Source organism: Oculina patagonica, chromosome 9 (genome assembly GCF_052425735.1).
Source record: "Oculina patagonica isolate OP01 chromosome 9, crgOcupat, whole genome shotgun sequence".
In the NCBI taxonomy this organism is placed as follows: Eukaryota; Metazoa; Cnidaria; class Anthozoa; order Scleractinia; family Oculinidae; genus Oculina; species Oculina patagonica.
The window spans coordinates 23,758,930-23,782,088 of record NC_135766.1 but is presented as its reverse complement, the minus strand read 5'-3'; the positions used below and the strand labels follow the sequence as shown (position 1 = coordinate 23,782,088).

The 23,159-nt window shown below is 38.3% G+C and overlaps 1 protein-coding gene and 1 pseudogene across 2 annotated transcripts; one reads left to right on the top strand and one right to left on the bottom strand.

The window, feature by feature from the left end:
• Positions 1–180: 180 nt before the first annotated feature.
• On the bottom strand, positions 181–5,753 carry LOC144666908 (dihydrolipoyllysine-residue acetyltransferase component of pyruvate dehydrogenase complex, mitochondrial-like; annotated as a pseudogene). The gene is made up of 7 exons (XR_013573246.1): positions 5,575–5,753; positions 5,168–5,241; positions 3,229–3,536; positions 2,317–2,497; positions 1,609–1,711; positions 1,017–1,057; positions 181–303 (listed from the first exon to the last, which is right to left on the bottom strand). The product of XR_013573246.1 is annotated as a dihydrolipoyllysine-residue acetyltransferase component of pyruvate dehydrogenase complex, mitochondrial-like (transcript).
• Positions 5,754–5,847: 94 nt separating this feature from the next.
• On the top strand, positions 5,848–23,144 carry LOC144666887 (uncharacterized protein C8orf34-like). The gene is made up of 18 exons (XM_078528315.1): positions 5,848–6,000; positions 7,783–7,878; positions 12,047–12,146; positions 12,654–12,839; positions 13,512–13,649; positions 14,196–14,224; positions 14,660–14,817; positions 16,556–16,710; positions 17,082–17,149; positions 18,483–18,547; positions 19,132–19,169; positions 19,610–19,636; positions 20,163–20,203; positions 20,314–20,362; positions 20,801–20,879; positions 21,398–21,530; positions 21,624–21,732; positions 22,087–23,144. Exons 1-18 carry the CDS (start codon positions 5,941–5,943, stop codon positions 22,149–22,151), a joined length of 1,596 nt encoding a protein of 531 aa, XP_078384441.1. The 5' UTR covers positions 5,848–5,940; the 3' UTR covers positions 22,152–23,144.
• The last annotated feature ends 15 nt before the right edge of the window (positions 23,145–23,159 follow it).

Sequence of the window (23,159 nt, the reverse complement as noted above, 5' to 3'; positions counted from 1 at the left end):
TTGTTTTCAGGTAAATAGACCTATAACCAAGGGGGCTTATAACCAGAATTTTACCGTATACATTAATCTAGGGTAGACACGAAAATTAGCCATTTTTATACTGTGCTGAATCAATATTATATCAATAATAATAATAATACCAACACTGTTTATTCGAACCCCCATTATCTTAAATTGGGAGTTTGAGATAGCAGATCCTACGGTATTTATAACTCACTCTAGCAAGTCATCCACTCTGATATCAACTGACAAATAATAATGAGGTATTGTCTGTTTGGACTCTAAGAGCCGCCTTGCAATAACCTGAAATAAAAACATCACTTAAAATCAAGGAATTGGCACAAATGATATTTTTATCACTGACAACATTTTTTTTTCACCACTTAATCTGCCCTGAGAGAATTGATCAGTTTAATTACAGCTGAGCGTCCACTAATAGACACCCTCCCTCCCAATACAGTGCCAAAGCAGACACCTCTTACTATGGACAACTCAAGTACGGGGACGCCTAGCCATGGTCCAAGCCAGTTATAAACACTACATTAATTTTAAACCTCCCTGACCCAAACATGTACAGAGCTTTTAATAAGAATCCACATCCACCAGAACTCCAGTGGTGAATCACTGGCTAAAAATAATACTTCTCCCTTAGTACAAAAGGCAATACTTTCAGCTTCTTAAATTGCTCTCTGACAGGTGCTGCACAAAGAGCAGCCATCTACTAAAAATCCTATTGAAAGCCCTGTCCATGAGTTACATAAAATTAGATTTTTAAAATGTTTACAGTCGTTAAACATCACTGAGGGTAAAGGTTTCATATAACATCAAAGTTGAGGGATGAACAGGTAGATGGTGTGTGGCTGATTAGAAGCAAGCAAAACTGCAGTAACGATCGACAAGAAAACTTCTAGACCTGTGGAAAACTTCACACAACTGAACACTGGCCTTGACAACACAGTTCTAAATTGTGTACATGAAGATGATCCCCAAAAGTTTAAATTTTAAATTTTACTTGCCTTTCTGACATTTGTGAGTGGGATGTCAGTGAATTCAGCTCCTGTAATAAGAGAACAAACAGAAAAACATGATGAAACAATGTAATCAAATAAAACTCACTACAAGTTACAAATTTCACAGTTGACTAGAGAGACTAATTCCATGGAAGTTTGTTACTAAAATTTTGAGCCTTAAGGAGCAAGGACTCATTTTAAGTTTGAGAAACTGATATATTCCGATACAAACAGCAGGGCTGCAAATAACAGTGGGTCGTCGGACATTCGCCGACCAAAATTTGCTCATGTCCGACGAAATCCCAAGTGTGGTTGAACATGAAGTCTGGACAAAAATTTTTGATCCTAAATCATTTTACGGCAACAATGAATAAAATTCAACCTTTTGTTTTTGGACATGTCCGACCAAAATTTTGTTTTGTCCGACCAAGACAGTGTCTTAGTAGGGCATAATTATGTCCTTTCAAGTGAAAAAAAATTATTTGCAGCCCTGCACAGTGATATCGAACTGCCCAGGTAGTAAATGTTTCATGGACAAGATACAGCCCAGGCCAATCTGATGTAACAGTTTTTGTAAATCTAGCAAATCAATACCCACCTGGTGCATAAACAGGAGTGGGTGCAGCAGCCGCAACAGCAGGTCTTGCATCTGACACATCCTCTGCTACGATCCGTCCACCAGGACCACTTCCTTGTAGAGACTAAAGACACACGCAAAGGTCATCAGTATGAGACAGACACAAACTAATGTCATTAACATAACAGACAATAATGTCATAAACATCACACAGAATTATTATGCTGTACACTGTATGCTATTTATAACAACAGTAGAGAACATCATCAACATAAGACAGACAAACACACACATACACTGTCTCATCAGCATGAGAGATGGAAAGACACTAACGGACAGGGTACAACAGAAGTGCTTTCTAATAGCTCTGGTCTAGTGAAGTGAGTAGTTAGGTTATTGTCTTTTTTATTGTGGGTTGTCTGACAGATATCAAGATCAGTTGCATTTTTCTGATAATAAACTTTAGAAATGAGTATGTAGCAGACAGTTTGTGAAAGAGGAAGAGCCACATTTAAATCTGCATTCTTATATGGCTGCAAAAAGAACTTTTCAGTACAGTAGCCGTTGCTTTGTTGTAGAACAAAACACGATCAGCAGGCAGGAGACAGACAAAAAATTTAATATGATTAGGAACTTCTGTCAATACTGTTGTCAGTAGTTCACTAAGAAATCAAAGGTTTTTTTAAACTTTTAGTAAACAATATTTTAAGAATGTAAAATTTAACTCACACTTAACTCAACGCCCTTCTCCTGAGCAATCTTCTTAGCAAGTGGGCTGGCAAATACTCTTCCACCAGGTGCAGCTGGAGGGGGAGGAGGTGGGGCAGCAAATACATGTTGGGGAGGGGGTGGGGCTGATGCAGCTGGGGGTGGGGGGAGGAGGTGGAGCTGCAGGAGCAGCAGGCTTCTCCTAAAAATATAACAAATAAAAAGCATTAACTAAGGTTAATGAAGAATTACTAGACAAATCTCTGTGGAGCAACATCATCACTATTGAATTGTTTGGGTCAAATCTCTGAAATCTTTTGATGAACATAAATTACCATTAAGGTCAGCTATTATACTCTGGCAGCTTGGCGGTTTAAGCCAATTTTGAGGCTGTTTACAGTCAAGAAATTATGACAGTTTCGGGCTTAAGGAAAAAAACAAAAGCGATTTGTGTCAAGGAAGAACAAAATCTGGCAGTTTGCAAACTGTATGATCCTCTATAATAGACCCTCTACAATGTATTATGTATGTGGCACACCACAGGGCCATGGTTTTAAGCTGTTTTGGTCTGACAATTGGTACACAGTCATGTAGTTTAGAGGGTACTTTTTTACATTTTTTGTCTTCCATTGAAAAACTGAGAAAAAGAAGTACAAACAAAAGATACAAATGAATGTATTATTCAAAATGAAAGACCTGGTCTGGGTATGGGTATGTAAAATTACAAATTTTGGTCTGTCCTTGGTCAGGATTTAGAGAACCAGGGCCAGGGGAAGCAATCCTTGAAATTTTGGTGGGATCCCACCCCCTCATTGGGTAAATGTGATACTCCATAGCAAAAAACACCTTATCAAAAACACGTTTTTGGGGGGTTTGAGGCCCCATAAAAGACGGGTTTGAGAGGGTTTCAAACCGTTTCCAAACCATACTTACTGCGGCTGGTGTTTCTGTTTCATCAGGAACAAAGGTCTTGAATGCTGCAATGTCATCCTTATTTTCTACAATTACACAAAGCAGTTTTCCTATTGGTACATCTTTACTTCCAGCCGGTATTAAAATCTTTGCCAGGAAGCCTTCCTCGGGGGTTTCAAATTCCATGGTAGCCTTGTCTGTTTCTATCTGTGCCAAGAGATCTCCCTCACTAAGCTCGTCACCCTCTTGTTTGTCCCAGCTGACAATCGTCCCCATCTCCATGGTTGGTGACAGAGCTGGTAGCAGCACTTTTGTGTGAGAGGGTAAGCCTGACAAGGAAAAAGGTGTGTTGAGAGCACTTTGGTTTATACGTGTGCACCTTAATCCAATAGTGTGTGTTGATAGTGCTTCACCAGAATTATTTTTATCGTGCAAGTTTCTGGTGCGGGTTTTGATGTACAGTACCGCTCAAAATTATGTAAGTTACCACCTCTCGTCTCCTTTCTCGCGAGACGTGTCTCGTTTTTCTCGAGATGCATCTCATTTCTCTTGAGTGTCGCTGAAGCATTCAGTATGGAAAAAGTTATAAAACATTTGGTTTATACTTCTAGCCATGCACTACCAAGATATCGTGCACTAGGGAAGTTTGGGGAGCACTCAAGAAGCTATTGTTGCTCTCATCTTTCACCTTGAGCCATTCTTACACTTCTTTTTTGCTCCCCAAGCTTCGCACCTGTACCATGACTCATTTGCACATGCTAAAGCAGGGCTGTCATTAAGTTTTCAAGCAGCCGTCACATTAAAGTTATCACCCGTAGCATTTTGCTCTGTGTGCAAGTGTAAAATAATACCAATCAACATTTTCACCTGTAACATTGAGTCAACTCAGTCGTAACAGGTGTTACGGGTTACAGCCCTTAATGACAGCCCTGCTAAAGCCTGAACCAATTATTGCTTTGTATGTTCTAGATCAAGTTGGTCATGGATTATAATAATAATAATAATAATTAATAATAAGAACTTTATTTAAGTGTCTGGTCTTCTAACTAGCCTTAAGCTTACTAATGGGGGACACTGTTTAAATTAAAATATAATATAAGTACAAAAAACGATTCTGGTCTATTTACATTAAATTATACTACATTTTCCAACATTCTTTGTATTTACATCTCATTCCTACAATTAAGATACTACTTTAAAATACGGAATATCGAACCTATATTTAATACTTATAGGGTGTTTTCGGCTCAAGAGTTGCAAAGGTGACACCCTTTGCATGTGTCTCCTCCGACAAGCCCACTGAGTTCCCTTCCCCTGATGTTCGCCTTGAATCGCTGCAAGGACGTTTCGTTTTTGTCCCTATTGTCTAATTTTGACCACATCAATGGCCCAAGGAAACGAAGGGAATGTTTCCCGTACTTGACAGAGAGACAGAATTTTCAAGAGTGGCTTTCAAAGTAAGCTTTGGAGGGGTCAATACAATGGAAAGATCTGATCTGTAAATATTTCACAAGGGGGGCACATGTACATATAAGGGAAACATTGACTTTTATTTAGCAGGTAACAAAAATTTGAACAATAATAATGCCTGGGTACACCATACGTTTAGCCTGCTTTTTGTCACTATTAGTTGTGGGTACAGCGTAGTGTTTGATAGGGTTAGCTTGGGGTTTTACATGTTGAAATGGACTTCAGACGGTAGTGGTTGGTTTTGAAAATAGTGTTCTTGATGGTAAGCCAGTGTGATATTTGCACTCTTAGCCGTCTTTTGAGGAGAGAGTTAAATCAAACTGTATTCAATGTCAGTGCGGTCTTTGATATTTTTTTGGAGTGAATCTATGTGAACTCATAAACAGGGAGGGAGGGGGTGGTGTGCAAAAACCAAATGCAATGACCATCTACCTCCCTCCCCCTGTTGTGTGTGATGAAATAATCAAAACAGGGAAATCTTCTTACTCACCCTCTGAGCTGAACCATCGAAAGCCACATTTGGGAAGATTTGAAGATAAAACATGTCTAAAGCGTGAGGAATCTCTGAAAAGAGAATAATAAAAAGAGCTGTCTTGAATATAAGTTCACGTTTGGTTGATCTTAATAGAATCACTGTGATTACACAAGCCTTGTATTGCATTTTGAGATGAAATAATTTTCACTGAAATAACGGTTGCGATGGGCCGTTATTTACTCGTTTTTACTCGACATCGTAGCTACGGCACGATAAAACTCGATCCGCTTCATTTCGATTTCGTCTAAGAAAGTTAAGAAGGCATGATCAAAGTGTAAAAATTGCCATGCACTGCCCAGGCACACTAGAATCAGTTTAGATAGCGGCCGGCTGGAACTGCAAGAAATCAAGATTTTTCTTACCTCGCAGACCAAAGCAGAACTGTTCTGCGATGAATCTGAGAATGCAGCTCACAAATACTTGTTCGCAGAGCTACAGAACGCCCTCTGCGGCCGAAAATTCGAACTGCTCGTCTTGCACAAAACATTCCAAATCCCTCTTGTATTGTCACCCCAGGTTTTTGCCCGAATCTCACAAACCTCACTTTTACTTCATATATCGTAACTAAAGTGTCCAGCAAACTCCCATAAGTCTTTGTGGTCGTGAAAACAACTCTGCGAGGAATTCTGGGACACGTTACCTGGGAAATACAAAATGGCGGCAAACAACACATAGTTCCCATAACAAATATTTAACGTTCTTGTTTATGTGCGAGTAAACTTTAAAATATGGCTGCACAGCAAGTACAAGCCTACTTAGAAAGGCACCGCATAGGAGCATTATTTGAGGTAACGATTTTGTTTTAACAGATCGGATGGGCTAATTTTGTAATCAATGAAATTAACACGGATGATCATTTCAACTGTATTAAAAACTTTTTGTTTTCTCATAAAAAAATGCAACCGTTCGCATTCTATTGTTTATTGACCCTTTATTGATTACGGCCTAGCATGTAAATTTATTTCAAAATTTCACTAAAAAGTAGAACATGTACTGTTTTCACTTGTATTTTTGTTACAACATGTTATTGAAGAATTCGACATGTTTTAAGGAACGTAAAAATATTATGATTATGCGCTTATAAATGGTCGCTGTTAAGTGTGTGATACATTCATTCCCATTGTGTTTCGTTACAAGTTTACCCGGCATAGTTAATCGAACGTTCGAAAATCGAACACAATCGAACTCAATCGAACTCAATCCGTGGATTGAGTTCGATTGAGTTCGGCAATCGAACGAAATCGAACACCAGACTTTCAGTGAGTTCGATTTCCGAACAAATCGAACTCAATCGAACTCAATCCATCTGATTGTGTTCGATTGAGTTCGGTTTCCGAACTCAATCGAACACAATTAAATGGATTGCGTTCGATTGGCTCTGGTATACCAATACAAAGCAAAGAAAGTCCTTTGCTGAGAACGGATCGTTCTGGGTCTGTAAGTTGCAGGTCGTCTGGAATAGCAACGACCAATTTGGATGTACAAAGCAAGCCCATCAAAGCAGGTTTTTCTCATGCTTTAAATTTTTTACAATTTATTCAATAATAGAAACCCCATTTATAAACTGTCCACGGCAGTTAAGAGAAAAAAACAGAACAGAACAAAGCTATCATTATACCCACGGGCGTATTCCGAAATCGTTGTACTCTTTCCTTTTTAGCTAACTTGCAATTGCGGAAAGACAACTCGATGGGTTACTTTTAGTCAAAAATACAAGCAAATTACTAACCGCGACACAGGCAACGGCGTACAGTAGATGGATGATTATGATAAATATCTTACCATAGTTATGATCTTACTAACGATATACATGATTCTTTCAAATTCATCTTGGACAATTAACAGTGACCAAGAGAGTAAGAGGTGAACGAGCGTCAGTATATTGGATGTATGGAAGCATCTTATAATTACTGCCATGATAGAAAGGACAAATAGTAAATGCAACAGTGAAATTATTTTTCTCCTCAGGTCAAAATTAAAAGTTAAATTTAATTCTTGAGTGTCAAGATGCGCTCGTTTACAATTCGGAATGCACGGCCTTTCTCGCCTATTTTCTTTCAAACCTTGAAAACTTCGCCATCCTTTACGTCAAAGTGGCATTCCTGGTAGCCTTTTACTACACATTTGAAGCTTACAATCCACATCGCATCTGAAGCCATTTCTGCAGTATTTCTTCGTTTACGAAAAACACGTGCGCTACACTCTGGGCTGAAGTAACTCGAGCTTCCAAGATCTGGTTATGGATTTTCAACGCCTTTTTTCCACAAATCACGAGTTCGAAAATCGAACGTTCGATTGGGTTCGATTGATTTTTTTTTTTTTTTGGTGAGTTCGATTTCGTTCGATTGCCGAACTCAATCGAACTCAATCCATGAATTGAGTTCGATTGAGTTCGATTGAAATTTAGTTCGATTGGGTTCGATTTGTTATGCCGGGAAGTTTATTATATACATTCCTTAAGGATAAAAGATCTGATGTGGCCATGTTCTTTCCTCAGTACTGTATAAAAAAACATTGTGCAGTGAAGTCAGATGATGTAAAGACTTTTATTTTTTTATTTTATTTTCAAGGATCTGATGGCCAAAGTCATAAAAGACACACCTGATGATCCAATTGCTTATCTTATAAAAGTCTTAAAAAGGCTGTATTCTGAAGGAGGTGCTAAGGTGAGGTTCATTTTTGCGACTTTTTTTGCTTGTTTTACAAGCAAAAAAGTAGGAGAATAGCGTTTAGTGGACTCAAATCTGAACCGGAAGGGATCGCATTCTTGTTAACTCTCAAGGGAATACTTTCCGCTGTGGGTGATCAAAGCGCGTGACTTGTAAGTGTCACTCTATAGTTGTGCTTCAGCACTTCCGTTCTTGTAGAAAAAACGTGACTTGTCAAATTTACAAACATTATATAAGAATCAAAAACGTGAGTAGCCCAAATCTTATGTCACATAACCAATTAAGAATGAAAGCGGTTCAGCGCTCGAAGGCAGTGAAGTTTAAAACGATTAAGAACGCAATTTTTACTAGTACAAGTCTTTAGGCGCTAATATTAATTTAACCTAAAACGATTAACAACGCAAATTTGTACTCGTACAAGTCTTTCACACACTAAAAGGGATCTCATTTCGTGACAATTGATTATTTCTGCTGAGTTGCACAATTTAGAATTGCAACATCATCTAGCGAAGCGCACTATTACTAAAAATAGATTTCGCCACATGATACCCCCCCCCTCGTGTGAGTCGGACAACAATTTTAGTTTGGGCAAAGGCTTTGTATGGAGGGGACGCATTCTTGACAAGAAAAAAGGGGCGAGAAAGGCACAATGTGAGGCCGAGATTCTCGAAAGGCTCGAAAAATGATAGATTCCAAACATTTTTGCTTTAGTAAGTGAAAACAGATTAACGGTATCCAAAAAATGGCCCAAAATTGAATTTATTAGTCGAAGATCCGGCAATAACACCTTGATTCCCACTGCAAAATTATTCAGGCTGCCGAGAAATTTAAGCGGCGGATAGCGAATTACTATCGAATTATATAATTGCGAAGGATTGCTTCATTTAGGCACCGGAAAGATCGTCGGTTGCAAGAAGTTCAGAATTCTTCCCGAATTTGACGGCACTGATCGCCGGTCATCCGATCTGTTTCGACACATGATAGATAAAGGGCGAAAATATTATGCTATTCAAACGCCTTTCTAATGGAATTGACGGCGGGTTTGATTTGCCGAGCTCGATCAGTGTATATTAAATAGTATTTGCCGCGACAATTGTGTAACGAAATTGACCTCTTAAAATATTCGGGTCAGGCAAGGGGACCGATCTGACGAGCGTTTCTTTGTGTAATTTTGTGGTGGCATAAATCTGAGGTTAGCTCTGTTGTGTTGGAAAATGTGCCACAGTGTAAACGTTTTGCATTTCTCACAAAAATAAATGTTTTCTTTCAGCAAATCCCGGCAGCAAATCGGGCCTTTATAATCCATTCAATAACTGAGAGTAAAACATTTTACACATTTATTGAATAATCGCTCTGTTTGACAAACCTTTTGTTTCAAACCACGGTTTGAGCTTTCTACGTTGCACAGGTAAGGCTTTCTCTCGAAATCCGAGCCAATCTGGCCATGGTTTTGTGAAACAATCGCTAAATATGCCTCCAAAGTGCCCGCCAACCATACATTGCTCTTACAGAGAGCGGTTTGTTTGTTTGAATTTTGACTCACACCGGGGGTCAAATTCTGTGACGTCATTAGTGCGCTTCGCTTATTGCAACATCATTAAAATTATTATAAGTGTTTTTGTAGCCTGTTGTGAAATTACTTCCGGTGTAAGCAGTAAACGTTAAACGTTTCTTCTGTTCAGAAGTAAATGCATCGATCGCCATTAGAAAAATAACAGCAACTGTTTTGCTGAAAATGTAGTCGTTAGAAATGGCATGTGTAGCTGTAAGGTAAAGAATAACGCGAGGAGAAGCGGCTTTTGGTCCCAGGGGGGGTACTTCGGCTTGTTAATGACGGGGATGATCGAAGGATTTTTTTGGGTTTGAAATTTTCGATTCCGGGATTTTTTTGGGTTGGAAAATTTGGCAAGTAATTTTTTGGGTGACTTGATTTAAAGAGGGGATTTTTGGGGGGTATTAAAAACGAACTTAAGTGCCTTGGCACGGCCTTGGCGTATTAATGGTACCATGAATAAACAAAACGAGCATTCTTTGTGTTATGTTATTGCCCCTCCTGGCAATTTAGGGGTAATTTGACAAGGGATTTTTTGGGGGGTTATTTTTGGTCCAGGGATTTTTTTGGGTAATGTCAGAAGACTTAGGGATTTTTTTGGGTCCTGAGTTTTGCCTCCATTCGATCATCCCCGTCATTTACAAGGTGGAGTACCCCCCTGGGCTTTTGGTAATATCCAAACGAAAATTTACTTCTCAATGTGGGGTTAAGATTGCGTGACGAGACAAAAGGTAACTCTGTCGTGCGTAACCTAACCTGCGATCAGGCGTTATTGTTCGGCATTAGGCCGAGTAGAAATCTTTCTAACTCGAAAGGAAACAACTATTTCGACTAAACATGTTAAAGGCAAACGTCAAAGTTTACCTTTTTTAACCAAGCCAAAGTATATGAGTCGCAAAGCACCCAGTCGTCGCGACTGACAAATACAGCATTTACTCCGCGAAAATAAAAAATGCTTGAACTGAAAGACGTTTGAATTCTTCCATGATATGTTCGAACAACAATGCCCAGGATAAACCTTCTACTCATACTAACCTCATGCAAAAAAAGTCGATATCTCGAAGAGATCTTTGATTAGTGCAGAATGCACTATTGTGATGGTTTGTTGGGGCTGTCGTCCGCTAAACCCCTAAACCCCTAATGCCCTAAACCCCTAAAGTGCTATGGTGTAAACTTTAATAGGCAATTAATTAATTAATATCAATTAATTAATTATTCCTCGTGAAGGGGGTGGGGGTGGGGAGCACCTGACCGTACCCCTAGGTAAAACCTGGAGCACATCTACGTTACTTTCAAATGAAGATCTCAAACATATATATTTGTTTCAGAAAACCCTTTGCTCTCCTTGTGGTACTACTCAACGTAATTTACACCAAACGCATGCGCAGATTAGTCTAGTACGTTGTTTTCTGGAACTATCATGAACATCGCTTGTATTGCGTGTTTGCAGTAGGCTTCCTGCAGACTTCTTGGCGCCAAGTAAAAACCGCAAATTAATTAAATTAGATTTTGAGACTTTCACAGCGCTTTGGTAATTAGGTATGCAAAAACTTGCACCGGGATTTTCGGCGTGAACACCTGATAACCAGGAAACAAATATCCTAGCTGTACTGCGTTTTAAAAAATCTGTCGAAAAATATGTTTTTTGATTAGATTTGTTTCTTTAGTTTTTGAGAATCGTCTTTCGTGCAGTCTAAACCGTAACTTAATTAAATTAAACAAATGTCATCGATGCCGCCGTAAAACAAACAAAAAACAAAAGTTTCATGTTATCGCATTTTCAAGGAAGACAAAAGTATTTTGTTACAAACAAACAAAAGTGTCGTGTTACGTTTGCAAAGATTAGCGTAAGGATCACCTGGGAAAGAATACAAGTAGCCTGTGAACAGTTTTTCCGAAAGTAAAATAAAGCAAATAAACACGAACATATATAAAACATCATACTTTCAATTGTTCCATATTGCATTCTGCACTTACCAAATCATCAAGATTTTTTTTTCTTTTCTAATATGGAAGTATTGTGGCAGGATCATTGTGTAGTCCACAAATTATTCATACCTCCCCCACAGAAGGGATTTTTCCTAAGATCCCCACCCCTCTGGAAATTCCAATTCAGTAAGCTTTATGCATTTCTTCAATGCTTTTGGCCTTTGAGATCCCCCCATGCTTTGAAAAAGACAGACATCTTAGAATGGATACAATAAATATTTTTGATAATTGCACCAGGTGTAATTATATCCAAGTTACAGTATATAAATAACAAACATCGGATATGACAGATCAAATTTTTTATAAGGCCTGTTTCACACTAGCGACATACAGCGTAACGGCAAGGTCACACAAATGCAAAACAACACCATGTTGATGTTTTATGTCACCAGTGTGAACAACACAACATAACGGAACATAATGGCATAAGCATAACGACATAAGGAAAGAACTGATCTTTTCTTTATGTTGTTATGTTCATGTCATGTTGTTACGTCACTAGTGTGAACCAGGCCTAACCAAACAAGTTTGAAAAATCTCTAGAATGTACCGTCATTTTTTGTTTGTTCATTTGAATATGCTTTTATAAGCTTTTTATTAAACATACAAAGTATTTTTTAACAGGGTGCTGGATCGTCACTGCCACCATCAGGATCAAAGGTATCATTTGGAAGATCAATGGGTCTCACAGGGACATCAGTTGCAAGACATTCATTTGATGAAGGTACATTGAGGCATCAAAATATTTGTTCACATCTTTCAATACTATGACACATGACAGTTTCGCAACTCTTTTCATCCAAAACAGTGGTTAACATCTTATTTTGCCTCAAAAATACCTATGCAAACTTTAGTTATGAGAATTACAGTTATGGTCAATAGGAGAATGATATCTGGACAAGCAGGGGTTTCATAAAGGGCCAGGCACAAGGCAAATTGACCAGATGTGATCAGGACTTTGCCCGGCTGTTTAACAAACACTGAACCGAATTCAGTTTACCAATGAGAGTAGGGCCTTGCTGATACTTTGCCCGGGTGCCAAGCCCTGATACCCACCTGCTCCAAATCTTAGTAAATCCTCTGGACAAGATTGAAAAAGGGTGTAAAATAAACTGATCTACAGTTGCCCGTTGAAACAGATGGTTTTAAGTCCCACTGTAACTTCGAATTCTCCAAACTAAATGTTGTTTTGTTCATTTGAATATGCTTTTATATGCTTGATCAACACTAGGCAGAAGCGTTTTAGCCAAGTCTTGGGCCGGTCCTGACTCACACACAGAGGGATCAAAGTATCGGCCAAGCAGTGCATCTAAAGCAGCTGGCAGAGACTACCCTCGTCCCTGGCTGAGTGGAAGCAAGCCAGCAAAAAGTATTGAAGCTATGGACAGGGACAACATGAGACCACCAGCTGGGAAAGGTATAGCATCTTAGGTGTTAGTCTAATGTACATGAAACTCTACGGAATACTACCCCCTGAATGGGATGCTAGTCCACCGCAGGGCACCCCCCAGCATTATTTTGCAGGTACCCATTTATACATGTACACCTGGCCCCAGTTGTTCAAAGCGTGGATAACACTGTCCACCGGATAAATTGCTATCCGGTGGATAGCGTATTATGTTTTGTTAAGGCTTATCCACTGGATAGCGATTTATCCAGTGAATAGCGTTATCCACCCTTTGAACAACTGGGCCCTGGGTGGAGAGAGGCGGCACTATGAGAGTAACTTTAGTGTCTTGCCCAAGAACACAACACAGTGACCCCAGACCCTTCAATTCCGAGTCCAGCCCGCTTACCATTATGCCACCCCGCCACAGAAGCATTTATGAGAGTTAATAGTCTCGCCCAAGAACACAAGGCAGTGTCCCTGGCCAGGGCTCGAACCAGGCCACTTGATCCAGAATCCAATGCGCTAACCTTTTAGCCAGGGAGAAAAGGCGGCCTAATGGTTATTGCTTTGGACTCGTGATCGAGTGGTATAAATGTGAGTTGCATACTCAAAGCATTCTTTTGTTCCAACATTTCAATCACAAGAATGAACCCAGACTGTTTAAAGTTTTAATTTCACTCTGATTTTTGCCAAATGCAGCACATACCTATAGTGACAATGAGAAACCTCCATGGAATCACAAGACAGCCGTGCCATCACATGATTTTGATGAGTGGTTCAATATGCAGCACAGGGCGACCAGGACTGCTGATGAAGACTCAAGGGACTATCCAGGATGTGAGTGGAGCTTGGCTTTTTGACTAATTTATATTTAATATCTTCTTTATTTATGGCCCCTGAGTGAGAAGTGTGATGTTGCTTAATGGATTAAGTGTGTTGGACCCTTCATGTTAAAGATGAAAGACAGCATTTCATCACATTTCCAAATACTGAGAAGACAGTTACAATTATGACGTGCAGTGGATTAAATGTCATGAGACGCTACCTTAAGGTCCTTGCATATTGGATACACGTCTTAAATTAAAACTGTGTGTAAAAAAATAAGGAGTGAATGGAGATATAATTAATCATAGATATCTAATTCATGTATGATTTCCTTTATTTTATTTTGATGAGTCTTTGTTATGCCTAACATAGGCAGGCAATGCGTGCTCAAGGCTACAGCCACATAGCTCTTTGCAAATACATTGTATTGTGTGCCTTATGATGCTAGATAATATCTAAATATCTGTATTTATTAGTTTCTAATTTCAGCTCAATTGTTGTTGTAAGAATGCTTATAATAAAAAAAAATAATATTGTTTCATTAACTCTTTTTATCAGCTTCTTCCTGGGGAAGAAATGGTGAAATGGTAAGTGTATTATTTTGATGTTGTTAAAATAATAAAATAATGTTTTGATGAGTCATAGTTTAAAAGATCAAATTACAGATTGGATTTGTGCCCACCCCAAGGCTATGAAACATTGTTTTACTTGACTTAATACTTTACAGACTGGATACTGGTTTCACTTCTGATTGGATGAGAAGGTGGCACAAGTTTTCTAAACCAATCACTAAGTAGTGTACTTGTTTGCTTTGGACACTAATAAATTAAAAGTAAATAACTCATTCTATACTGAGTAAATCATACAGTCTTTAAAAAATCCAAAGCCATGTTTTTTTACAGACTATTTGATTTTACTTAAAAATTATTTAAAAATGCTTGATGTTTACCCCTTTATTTGCTTTTCATGTATAAGTATTTCCAGTGAAGTCATGTTCTGAAAATTAATGTATAATTTCACAGGAAATGCCAGCAGAAAGAGAAGTGATCTACAACCGCCGAGCTCCATCAGCGGGCCCCATGCACTATGCTGACGATAGTTTAGAAGCAGAGCTTAACATGGGAAGAGACATCAAAACCAGGGAAGAAGAGAATGACTCGTCATCAATGCTATCATACGAGTTAGTATCCAAAGGACATATTTTTTTTACTAGAACAATGGCAGGCAACAATCTGAAGAGGTTTAGATATACTGGTATATCAGATGTCTGAAATCCTGATTTCTTACAGTGCAACACGCCCTACCGACTGGCCACCCAACAAACTATTTTACAAGTGTCATCTTGTAATATTTTACGTTGTCACTGCGTTTTGTTGACAGATACGATGTAACAAGTATCTATTTGATCGTATTCAACTTTGCAAGGAGGCGTGTTTGTCAAACTGATAATGATATTACAAAAGCACACTTGTAAAAAAGTTTGTTGGGTGGCTACGGTAAGACGCGTCGCACTGTAAACCCTTAATAATTATTTCTTAAACCTTCAGATACCTTTATGATCTAATTAACGCCCGGGGCATCTATTACATTTTAGGGGTCCTAGGAGGGGCTTTAAATAGTATGAGGTGTTAATAAGAGAGAGGCGTTTATTTCACTTCAACTGCAACAAGGTCAATGAAACAAATAAGATTCATAGTTTGCTTGCACAGTAAGGTAGAAAACAGAGTTTGTGAGTCGGAGACTAATCTATCCTGGGCTAATGCAAGGCAATGTCCAAGTCAAGCAAGAAACTAAATAAATTGCGTGATTTTACTCTATGGAGCGTGGCCTTGGTTTTTTAGGGATTCTTGGAGGCGTCTACTAGACATGGGGCGTTTATTAGAGAGGGTCATGTAATACAAACTTAACACCTTAGAGGGGGCATCTATTAGACACGAGGTATTATTTGAGAGTGGGCTTTAGTTAGATCAACTCAAACCAGATGTTGTTTCCCTTTAATTTGCTTCTCTCAGTCAAACACTGTACCACTTGATTTCCCAAACTTCTGACTTCTTAAACTAGTTTTCCTTCTCCCTTGGCGGTTCAGGAAATCGGTGTTCTGCTGTGTTAAAATGTCCTTAGATTGTATGCAGTTTATTGGACTATTGTTAACCTTTTTAATCAGATGCATGGAATTACTATCTACACCACAAAAAAGGAATATGGGTGTTTGTTACATCATAACTTTTTGAAGTAATCATATCGTGAATTTCATAGAAACAATACTTCACAGCATGTGGAGGTTCTTTATCTATCGGCGTTGATTTCAATTTTCAAATCTATACAGTTTGAGTTTTTGTTCTGGTCACATGACTTATCAAATATGGCCATGGTTTCAAACTCTTAAAGGACTCTTAATATAACAAACCTGTGCAAAAAGCTTATTGTAAAGTCTGGTTTTCAAACTATGATCATGGTTTGAAACGCTTCCTTAGGTAGGACTTCCTATTTACCCTGAAATTTTAACCCTGACTTAAGGGACTGTGTCACGAGTTTTAGCCTGGAAATTTAGGCTTGGAAATGACCATCAAATTTGGTGAAATATAAAAGTAACCTCTTAAAACAGTGAAGGAACATTCGAATAACACAGGAAATAAAAGAAGGTAAGGAAGGCCAAAAGTGGTGGAGTTTGAAACAGAATACGATATGGGTTTTTGAATTATTGTTGGGTTGAACAGTTATCAATTAAAGTTATCTTGATTGCTTGTAACTTAAAATTCTAATGCCCAGGAGACACATTTGGTTGTACTAAAGCTATGAGTTTGTCAGTTGGATCCATAGATGTAGTTCCTTTGTAAATGACACAGTCCCCTTAAGAAACTCAACCTAAACGACTGAACAGACCTTGTGTGTGATTCTTTCAAGTTGTTTTTCTTCAGGTCCAACAGATCAAGAAAACAGAAGGCTCGACATGCAGCTGAGGAACATCGCCGTCAGCTGCAAGCTCTTCTAATGAATAAAAGTCAAAGTAGAAGAGATGTTAATGGCATTGGTGATAGTGAAGATCTTCATGATGATGGCACAGAACTGTTAGGTACATGTATGATACGATGACAGCAACCTGCAAAGCACAGTAAAATTGCATTCACCCAATAAACAATGGGCACTGGATCAGGGAACTCTGGTTGCTGAGGAATGTGGTCATCAATACCATAATTGCTAAAAAAACTGATCCTAGTGCAGATCTTACACTTTTTTGTGCCTTGTATTTTCATTTCAAAATTTTCTTTAAGACTGGATTAATTAGCAAGCCAGGAATTCATCTAGTAGAAAAATTGTTCAAAACAAGTTAGAACAATTTGTTTGTGAACATTGCAATCTGATTTTAGTTTTGATGAGTCTGCCACGCTTAATTTGTGCCAACTTTTTTTTGTAGTTGACGTTTGTGTAATTTGATTTCTCCAGAAAATGTTGACGAGCTGGAGTCTGAAGGAGTGTCAAACTTGAACAGTACTGGAGCAAGACTTTCCAAGGTGACTGGTCTTTTTTATTTAACTGTGGCTATAAAGGAAATAAAATGGAAGTGAAAAACCAAACCCTGATAGCTAATCTCTCTTTTCTAAGGAGTGTTCAACATCTGATTTCTTTTTCACTTTCCTAGCCCTCTTTTTCCATATATTTTCTTCCATCATTTAACACGGGTAAAGAGTCGTTAGAGAACTGGACGCCAACACAAAACTGGGGTACATTGGGCGGGGACAGCGAACAAAAAACCTACCCCCCAGTGCTTCGCACTCAAACTCCCTTTCGCTCGCTGTTTCTATTGTATTCTTTTTAATTGAAAATTAGAGAGGCTGTGAACCATCTAGCGACGAACATTATGAACTTGAGAATATTGTCTTGATATACAGCTAACGTTTCAAAACTAAAATAACTCTGTAGTCCAGGCATTTTATCGCCTAAAATCAACCCGACAGCAACAGGTTTTTTTTTGTCCTCTATAACATATCAAATGTCTCTGAAAATCTGAGCAGGGAAAGGTGACAAAAAACGGGTTTTTTAGAACCGTATATAATGCAGCATGGAAACGAGGCTGACTGTACTATCTGCTGTGTCGCATGAGTTTAATACCACATACAGCATGGGCTAGCAGAAAGAGAATGAATTTTTCGTATTTTCAATTACGTGAAAGATAAGATCAGATTTAAATGCTTTATTCTAAGACAATTTAAGGCCCAGAAAAATTGTATTAAGAGCATGTTCTTAGTTTTGAAGAAAAGGCATGATTTATACTAATAGAACAGTCGTAAACAGAAACTTCCTGTTTATAGCCTCGTTTTCATGTTGCAGCAGAGTTCTGCATTGATCGTATTTGGAGGTGTTCCCATGCTTGTATAGGTTATTTCTAACTGGTTTACGATGAGAAAGCTTCTGTTGCAATTAGTAGCAGGTCTGATTACAAAATGCCTGAACTGATGTGTAGAAATCAGCAATAACAATTTACATTATTTTTCAACGTAATTGCGCTGACTGATTTCAAGACAACGATTTGCTTAGCCTGCAAACGCAGATGGATTTTTGGCTGTTGTTTTACGTCGGCTGGGAAGGGTTGATTCACTGTTTTCACCGTTTCCTTAATACATCTTGTTTACCCCCCAAAATTTTTGCATAAGCATTGTTTTCAATTTCTCTTGGGATTTACTATGACGTACAATCGTCCCAAGAGAAATTGAAAACAATGCTTATGCAAAAATTTTGGGGGATAAACAAGATGTAATATGGGAACGGTGAAAAAAGCGAATTAGAGTTGCCTTATTGCCAACCTGGTTTTCGTTGTTGATATGTCTTTGTGTTATTTACCTGCAGTCCATGAAACAAGGAACAGCAACATCAGAGTCAATACGAGTTAGCATATGTGCAAGATGTGCAAAGTGAGTTGTGGGGGTATATAATTTAAATATTTTGAATGGCGAGCGTGTTTGTAATAATAATAATAATAATAATAATAATAATAATAATAATAATAATAATAATAATAATAATAATAATAATAATAATAATAATACTTTATTCAAACACACAAATATATGGTATCACACAAATGGTATCTGAAAAGAAGGACCATGAGGTCATCCCTATTCAGGTCCCCTTACTAAATCTTGTGCGTGCTTACATCGGTGTGTACTTAGGGGGGATTGGGAGTGGGTGTGAGGGTGAGTGTTTTGGTTCCAATTTTTTTTTTTTTTTTTTGGAGGAGGGGGGGGGGGGTGGGGTGGTGAGGGGAATGAGGTGTTGACTAGTCATAAAAGTCCAATTTTATAACATTCATTGGTCAGGTAAAGCAGATCTATGTCTTTTTCTATCTTCAATCTCCCAGCTGTACCTGATTAGTTACAGCATCTGACTGGTGCGTGGACGGTCATCAGGTTGATTCCGTTAAGAGAGTTAGATTTTCTTTGTCCTATTCTTGTGCTAACAGAAATTACATTGTTCTCATCTCTTTTTGTTTTTGCAGAATTATCAATGGCCAACCAAGTGATCGAAAGTCAGAAGGTACGTACATTTATACTTGATTAGGTGATGTTATTGTAACTATCTTTCTTCGATCCCTGAGGCCTAAAACAATTTGGTACATATGACATGCACTACATAGAAGCCCCCCCCCCGGTAACATGGTGCAAATAGCGTTGATTTATCAAGACTTGAAAATAGACTACGAGTTCAAGTAATTCTGACTTTCTCTCAAAGATCGTCCAGGGAGAAACAAAAAAGCCCATGCAAAAATTGGTGGCCGACAACGTGGAAAAGTACATTCCTGTGTGGCTTACTCTTTTATGTTCGCCTTCAGTTTCCATTTTTCCCACTTGCATAGTTAGCTTTTCACTGATCTGAGGGTCTTTGAGGAAAAAAGTGTCGCTATTTTTATTATCAGTAGGTAGTATCGCTACCCTTAGTCTTTCCTTAAACCTAATAACTCGTTTCTTGTGTTTCAGTTGGTAGTGTTTATTCAGCAAGCGATGGTAAGAATGGTCACAGATATATTGTAAGCCAGAATTTGCTCCAAACAGTAGTACTTACAAAGAATACGTCCAAAATGTATGGAATAAGAAATAAACGAGATTAAACTTCACACACAGGGAACGTTTGTTTCTTTGGAATTTAATGAAAAGCAATAATTATTAAATTGGAGAACGTTTATTCTGCAATTAATCTCTCGTTTAAACAAGTTGTTTGCAATTTTACCAAGAAAACCAAAACCAAACATGGAAGGCGATCTTCGCCTTTGTGAAGTTTGTCTATATTTTATAAATCTAATAATAATAATAATAATTCTGCAGTCCTCGCCATCATCACTCATCCTAATCAATTCCTGTCCTTAGTCGAGTTCTGTTCCACATTTATCAAAACATTAATAATAATAATAAATAATAATATTGATACGTTTTTGAGCTTATAGAAATAACGCTAAATTATTGCTGTCAGTGAGTCTTAAATGAGGCATATTCATGCTGATAAACTGTTGTCTTAACTCTGCTTTTATTACAGTTGACGACAACTTTGACAGTGTTTCGCAAGTAGGAAGTACGGTAGGGTTTTTTTGTACTAACGTATTGTTTCCATCCAACTAACTTCTTTACTTTTTAATCTAATGCTTTTTGTAATGGAAGTCTGAAAAGTTATTGCTTGTTCTCCTCAGACGGGACTTAGCAGACCTCCCGTGTGGCCATCAGGATTCGACTCGGAAAGTAAGTATACTTTTTAGTTAATCATTCTGGAGCTAATAGTTATAACAGCTTTCAGTCGAGCATCGCAAAAAGAAAGCCAAAACAATCACAATGGTGAATCATAAGAAACGTTAGCAACACAGTGAACCAATGAGAAGTCGAAGCCGATACAGTTCACCGGCACAAAGCGCGGGAAACTGCACGTGACCAATTCGTGATTGCTTTTGGTTTTGCATCTGATTGGTCGATTAGATGGTGCGAGGTTTTTTTTAGCCAATCGTAGAACGTAGTAAAGCAACCACAACAAGCCATTTTTCCAACGTTCAGCTGGGAACTGCTCTTCTCTACGCAAAACCAACTTGATGATTAACTAGACGAATTTTTTTTTGTCTGGATGTCGCTAAAAAGCAAGGTAAGTAACTAGAAAATAATATGCATTGTATTTTCACTTGTTTGTAGGTGATTCCAGCCCGCGGAAAGGACAGCACATGTGGCAGAGTCCAAGTAGATCGCCAGTGAAAGGAAAACACATGTTTAGGTTAGAGCTGAGGGAGTGAAAAAGTTAATCCTTTTTTTCTCGTAGATTAAGTGATGAAATCCTGACTGTGCACAATTCAAATGAAAGCTTTTGAGTTGTACTTTTATGCGGTACTGTTTGTTATGCTGTTCAAGGAAATTCTAACTTTTAAGTTTGTGGATAAAACCCTAGTGTGTGGCCATTCAAATGAAAGCTATTGAGCAGTTCTTTTATGAAGTAGTTTCTTATGATGTACAAGGTGGTTCTAACGTTTTAATCTGTGATTAAAACCCAAATGTGTGACCATTCAAAGGAAAGCTACTGAGCAGTACTTTTATGTGGTACTGTTTATTATGTTGTACAAGGTGGTTCTAACTTTTAAGTCTGAATGAAACTCAAGTGTGTGACCATTTAAATGAAAGCTATTGCGCTGTAATTTAACAGTGCAGTTTATTGTACTCGTTATCCCTTTACAAATGTAAGCGCAATGTGTTTCTCTTCTTTTTAATCTGTACCTTCAATTCTTGGTTTTCTTTCAGGGGTGGCTCATTTACCTCTGACCATCCAGACAGTTCCAGGCCCCCAACGGCCTCGTCAAGCCGTAGTGACCTGGTATACTCGGGAAGGCAGCAGAAGTCTTGGAATTACGGCGGATATTCATCCGACAATGACGTAATGAAGTTTTTTTGATACTTTCTGGTGATTTTGCTGCTACCACATTAACAAATTAAGAATGACATTGAATTTCTTCTCGCTACAATTTAGACGGACGTTAATTATGACCGAGCGGGGTCCCCTCAGTTAGGAGGGAGTCGGCCGTGGAACCGTGCACCAGTGGAGAGCGGCAGCGAGGCCGACTGGGACACAAGAAGAGGTAACACCCTGTTAACTAGCTTTGAAAAAACAGTAATCGCTGCTAAACTTTTTCAAGGGTTGAAATTTTCAATTTTTGTGAAGGTGAAAGGCGTTAAGGGTATTCTTGTTGATAACATGAATTGAAGAATGTCGATTTTCCCTACGCTTTGCAGTGGTTTTTCCTCCGCAGCCATAACTCGGTTGGTCACACGACGCTCCTCGTTAGGCAACGTTTCTTGCCACGCAAAGTTACTCTCCAAAAAGCGCTACGTGACACTACGTGACAATAATCGCTGCGGGGAAAACCAGAAAAACGGTCGCAAACGGAAAGAGCGTTTATCTTCCAAATGAAATATTTGCTTTTTTCTTGCAGTGCGACGGGCTCCTGACCGAGGATATCCTCGTTTTAACAGCGGCGACGAATCTGACTCAACTTAGCGACACAAGATGATGATTGGATTGTGAATCCTTATTTAAAGATAGGGTTATGCTCTGTGCTTGTGCTTTCCAGAATTGATGATCAGGCCAACACGAAATTACAGATAGACCCCTCAACACACCACTTTGGGCAGAATAAAGTGTCTGTTGAGGAGTGGTGACTTAGTGTAGTATGGAGGTGTCGAGCGATCTGTAACTCTGTGATGACACATGCGCAAGACAATAACCCTTCCCCTTTAATTTCATCTACCTAATAAGCGAAAATGTTTTTATAATCAATTGTGCACTGAACTTCACCTAGGGAATTAAATGTATCAATTAACATGCATATATAGTTACAAAAGTGTATATTTATTGTCTTTGTGGACTTTAAAATTGAAGTTTTCACCATTGTGCGGTAATTAACAAGAACACGAGGGCATCAACTAGGAGGAAAGCATACCTGTTTTTTTTTTAGCAACGGTTATTTTAAGGACGATTTTTCTCGTCAAATTTGGCGCGCTTTTCCACCAAAAGAAAGCAGTAGATTTCTATTTCACGGGTATGTGATACAGCTCTAAGATGAAAGTCTTTTCTTATTTATGGAAAGCTCACTCCAAATCACGGGAAAGTAAAGTTGATCTAAAAATAACCTTAGTTGTAGAAACGCTGCGAAAGAGATAAAAATACACCCACTCTTAGCTGATGGTCTCCTGCATTATGGGAATAATTATCATATTTATTTTTAGTTATATATATTCGAATATATTAATCACTCAAAAATACCAACAAAAAAGTGTTGTTCCTTTTTAGGTACAAATCTATAGTAGTACCTTTTAAATACTAGCTGTTTTATATTGTTAGCATTCTTTTGAAATAGATGTAGCGTCCACACTATCTAGATGCGCAAATGTTCAATAAAATAATTCACATCAATACCTCTTGTTTAGTGCTGTCAATATTCATATTCTCTTAAATTCGTTCCATGCGTTTAGTTGTGAGGATATATATTAATAAAATGTTGGTTAT